General features: G+C 42.9%; 1 protein-coding gene across 1 annotated transcript in view; it reads right to left on the bottom strand.

The window, feature by feature from the left end:
* The window catches only part of TRHR (thyrotropin-releasing hormone receptor), a 16,970-nt gene extending 12,711 nt beyond the window's left edge, over positions 1-4,259 (bottom strand). Inside the window, exon 1 of the mRNA XM_009323136.1 lies at positions 3,465-4,259. Within this exon, the coding sequence (XP_009321411.1) occupies positions 3,465-4,259 (795 nt within the window). The remainder of the gene's footprint in view (positions 1-3,464) is intronic.
* Positions 4,260-5,419: the final 1,160 nt, after the last annotated feature.

Raw genomic sequence — 5,419 nt, 5'->3', positions numbered from 1 at the left:
CCTGGAAGTATTTAAAAGACGTGTAGATGAGGTGCTTAGGGACATGGTTTAGTGGGCATGGTGGTGTTGGGTTGACTGTTGGACTCGATGATCTTAGAGGTCTTTTCCAACCTTAATGATTCTATGATTCTTCACATTTTCAGTCCATCAGCTTCTAATTCTGGGCTAACCCTCATATCAGAAACCTAAGTTATGTATTGCCATTTTTGAAGAAAACAACTGAAATTGCATAACTGTATGACTCCTAATAGAAAGTATTGACTGTATATAGAAGACTAATTCTTGGAAGCTGATATAGAAGCACAAAGCTGACAGTACAGATAGCTATATGCTAACACAATAATATAGGTTAAAAATAAAAAGTCTAAAAAACAATAAGACGATGGTATCTATTTCAGCCATGAGTTGGAAACAGCTTCAGATAGTGCTTTTCAACCAAAACACAGCCTTTGTATGACAACGTAGGGGACAAAAAGCTTTCTTACTCAGGTAAAAAACAAGTTTTGATCATTTTTAACAATGGAAGACTTTCAAAATGTAGATGAGGTAATGGGAAGTCCCAAGAAAATTAAAGAAAATGGTATGACCTGGCAGTCTGTGTTAAGCTAAATCCAGATTAGTCAAGCAATCCAGGTCATACAAGTGGGAGAATCAATTCACATACTGCCATGTTGGATTAATCATCATCAAAAATGGTTATGAAATTCCTGAGTTAAACCTTCATGAAGGTTGAGGAAACCTATCTAACTTACTGTTTCATTCTGGTATGTTATACAAATGTCAGCTCATAATAGCTTAATTATAATAATACTTAATCATAATCACTCAGTGGAACTGTATTGAATGTCCATGTCCAGGTTTTGACAATGAGGAGGCTGCAGGGGTGGCCCCTCTGAGAAGAGACCTGGGGCTGCCCCATGCTGGACACAGACAGTTCCATCCAGCTCCAACAGACCCACCACAGGACACAGCTGAGCCCGTTAGCCAAGCTGGTGGTGCCTCTGTGAAAACATATTTAAGAAATGGCAAAAAAAACTGGAAAAAGAGAGAAAGAGAAGAGAAGGGAAGAAATAAGTGAGAAACAGCAGAGGGAACACCAAAGTCAGAGGAGGCACTCCTTAGCAAAGCAGGCACCCCATGAAGGGACTACAGCCCATAGAGGACCCACACCGAAAAAGAGGAGAAGAGTGAGAAGGAAGAGGTGGCAGTGAGAAACCTCTGCAACCCAACCACAACTCCTCCACACTGCCGATTGCCTCATGGAAGGGACTGAATGTAACTTATGGCTACAACAAGAGGCAACAAATTGTCAATAAATGAAACTAGTTTTCCCCAAGTCAAGTCTGCATTGCCTACAACAGTAACTGGTAAGTGATGTCCCTGTCTTTATGAGCTTTCTCATTCCTGTTCTTCCCATTTTTCTTCCCTATCCTGCTGTGGGGGGGAATGAGCAAGTAGCTGGGTGGGTGTTTGGCTGCCAGCCAGAGCCAACCCACCACAGGAACATGCACAAATTTCATTTTGTAGAAGTGTTCTTGGATAAATATGAGAACTGCCACAGACGTAGGAACTGTATACCACATTTTCAGTAACTTTTTCTACAGATCACATGCTGGACATCATATGCAACTCCATCACTGTAGTGCAAGCACAATTCTGGGAAGGCATATAGACAGTTTTACATGACAGCAGAACTCATTATGAGGCCAAACTATACTGTCAGCTATACATGCCTTTGCCAGCGCAGCAGGAAATTTTCACTTGTGTGTCTTACTAACTGCTAAGATTTTAGATTTTTTGAATATGGACTTGTGTTTTCCCATTTTACACCACTGGCTACATTTTGCTATATATTGTTTGCTATTCTATTAAAAATACTACTAATAATGCCACACTATCCTGGCTTTACTTCCTATGTTGTACTATACGCAAATGCTAGCTTTATTCATAATGATGCTACTTTAAACCATCAGGTTACTTGGGCTTCTAGAAAAAGTTTTGCTGTCTATACAAGACATAAAAGACATCACATTATCATCCCACTTTTTGGTTTCATAATAAAGCAGTATCCACATTCAGCAACGCTCAATGTAAAAGATTTGTCAGTTTTTCAAGTGATGCTAAGCACACATAATCAAGCATGTGTGCTAAAGTGATCTTGAGAACTGGAAAAGCATATTATCTTCTTCTATTAATTAATGGACAAAAAACCCCAAAATTAAACACTTCTAATCTGACTATTTACTATAATTGGAGACACATAATTAAATATATCCTAGCCCACATGTTTCCATTGTGCATTTCAAAGCGTGGCTCTAGTGCTCTGTGAGCGCTCGGTGCTCTAGCAGGCAGCTCAGTTAACCTTTGAGGTCAGTGCCATCTCTGTAATAAGGGAAAATGGTGCCTCTCATTAAACAGTAGCAATCTACATAAAATAAGAAGAATATAAAGTTCAACCCATCACCCAAGAGGGGCGCTCAGCTTGTTTGAAAAGGTGCACGGCTCGGCGTTGTTTCCTGAGGGAACTGTACAGTGCAGGGAGGTTGAAGCATCCCGCCTGGCAAAGCGACCCTCCGGGCTGCCTTGCAGCGGCTGCTGAAGGCTGTGAGCCAAGTCGCTCAGCATGGAGCATCGCTTCCCAACGCTCGCGTCAAGCTGCCTGACCCAACCGGAGCCTGCTCCCGAGAGCCAGCTGCGAAGTGATGCACCCTGCGTTTCTCAGCACTGCACCAGACTGTGCTACCTGCTGCATGCTGTGTGAGTATGAGGCAGTACGGTTTATTGCAAATAGCCATAAATTAATCTACTAACTATATTCTACTTGTATAATTACACATTGCAGCATACATGTTTAACAATATAAAAAGAAGCTAGTCAAAACTATGCCTTGGTTTTGAGCCATCAATACATAAAAATATTTTATGAGAGACAGAATAACAAAGATACTTAGCATTTACAAAGCACTTTTATATACAGACTTGCTTAAGTAGACTTTTCACAGGAGAATTAGGGACAGGAAAAGTAACAACTTGACTGCGTTTGCAGAGTGACAGAGTGCCTTAGCCAGGACAAAACCTCAAGTCTCCTAAACTCCCAGGCTACTTCATTCTCTTCAGATCTCAGAAATAACTCAAGGGTCACTTTGTATATTTGGCAGGATTACTAACAGGCTGTAGTATAAAGAAATTATAGTTTAAAATGTTTCATTCTTTATTGACACTTCCTATTTGCTTTTTGATATAGGAAATAAAAGACTGTTTTCCAATCCTAGCACTAGGTAATAATGAATAAGCAAGAACAAAAAATACATGTTTATATATATGTGTATACGTATCACAGAATTTCAGCTTGACTACTTAGCAAAAAGGGAGAATGTTTTACCCCCTTCCACAGGCTTAGACTAGTGACCTCTAAAACAAGCAGATTTTAGGTTTCAGAAAGCCATTTCAAACTGCTGTTCCTACCTGCCTTCGAGAAGCAATAGTGCTATTGAAACTCCTGTTAGTCATCTTGGAATTCACAGGTTTGCTTTGGTGAGCCACGTTATTCCTCCATGTCTTAGAGTTTTCTTTTGGGTCCGAAGGGATGGGGTTCAGGAACAGTATTCTAGCAATCAGGCCATAAAGGACAGTCGCCAATACCATTGGCACAACATAAAATATACCAAAGTCCATCATGTAGATAGGAGAGTAATAGCTCCTGGACACCTTGTAGCCACAGGACACAACAGTAGTGTCTTTGTAGACTACTGTATTAAGGTCTAGCAAGAAAAACCAGAGCATACAGTATATGGAGGTGAAAGCCCAGACAAAAATTATGATCTTCTTGGCTCTTGAAAAAGTGCATAAGAACTGAGCTTTGATTGGATGGCAGATGGCTATGTACCTCTCAATGGTGAAGGCAGTGATGGAAAAAGAAGAAGCATTGATCCCTAGGTACTGGAGATAAGTGATGCAGAGACACCCCACGTAGCCATACACCCAGGATCTGTACAGGCTTTCTGTGATATTAGGTAGTCCTGCAGCCACAAGCACCATGAGATCTGCCACGGCCAGACTCACCAGATAGCAGTTAGTGGGAGTTCTCATGTGTTTGGTTCTGAGGACCACCAAAACCACCATGATGTTGCCCATGATGCCCAGTCCACAGATCAGGAGGACCAAGACGATGGTAACCACTTGGTATTCAGCTGTAACGATCTCCTGGCTTGATAGTGGCACACCAGTTTGGTTCTGCTCGTCCCCTGTGCCATTCTCCATCTTCACCAGCCCACTGCTGCTTCTGCCCAGCACTCGGTCTCAGCACATGTTCTCCATGGTCCTCTCCAAAAGGGTGAGTGGAGCAGAGCGTGGGTAAGCTGTAGCCCCAGAGCACATTCTCCATGTAGTCACAGTCCCATTCCTGCACTGTCCTCCACTCACCCAAAAGCACATGCACTTTCAGTCTTTGTAAATGCAATTACCAGACAGGCTAATCCCTTTAAGATTCCAGCTCATTCGCACAGGTTACAAAGGTGTTTTCTCATAGCCGGTTCGAGGCATTCATGAAAACACAGCATGTGGAGATGGGAGCTTTCCCCCCTGCAGAGGAGGACGAGGCAGCGGCAGGGAAAGCAGAGCCCTCCTGCACTGCCGGCTGGCTAAAGCACTGCACGGGACTGAGCTGATCTAGTCCAGGCAGACTTCAGCATCACCACTTTCCAGGAGGAGTCACAACGCACTGAGGGTGGAGACAGCAGCAGGAGGTGAAAGGAGAGTGATTTGTAAAGCCCCACAGGTTTTCTGCCTCATGTTGCTTTCCCTCTCTGCTCTCAGACGGCTATCTCACGTATCGATCACATTGATCCACCCTGGCAAACAAAGGGGAGATTGACTGGCAACAAAAAGACACCAATTTCTAAAATTCTGACTTCCCCCGAGTCCCTGTCCTTGTGAAAGTGATGGTGATTTACACTTGCCTCCTGCTTTGCAGGGAACTGTAAGAGTCCCTTCAGAGCTGACAGAAAGAAAGGTACCCCAACTTTTGAAAACAGCAGGAAAAATTGGGTTTCTTCACTATACAGACAATTCTCTTCAAAACCCCTGTTGCTATTGCTGTCATCACTCCTGAGACCTTTCAGCTCTCGTCTGTAGCACAGCAACAATGAAACCATCAGAGCACAAATTTCTTCTTAATGAGCTCAGTCACACACATGGGCACACACACACACAGAGTGTGTTACTAATTCCACCGTTTCCTCAATGAAGAGTCTCCTCTGGTTGAATAAAATCCCTCTTGTTCAGTCAGGTTGTGTAAAACCACAGACAAATCAAAGACTGGTGGAAATAACCACTTTGAGATGTGCTGATGAAAGACCTACAGATGCAATAGCAGTATGCACGAGCCCAACTGCATCTGGAGATGGATGCAGAGCTTCCCT

This window comes from Pygoscelis adeliae, unplaced genomic scaffold (assembly GCF_000699105.1).
Source record: "Pygoscelis adeliae isolate BGI_AS28 unplaced genomic scaffold, ASM69910v1 Scaffold174, whole genome shotgun sequence".
Classification (NCBI taxonomy): Eukaryota; Metazoa; Chordata; class Aves; order Sphenisciformes; family Spheniscidae; genus Pygoscelis; species Pygoscelis adeliae.
Note: the sequence above shows the minus strand (reverse complement) of the source record. Positions and strands in the feature narration are given on the sequence as shown.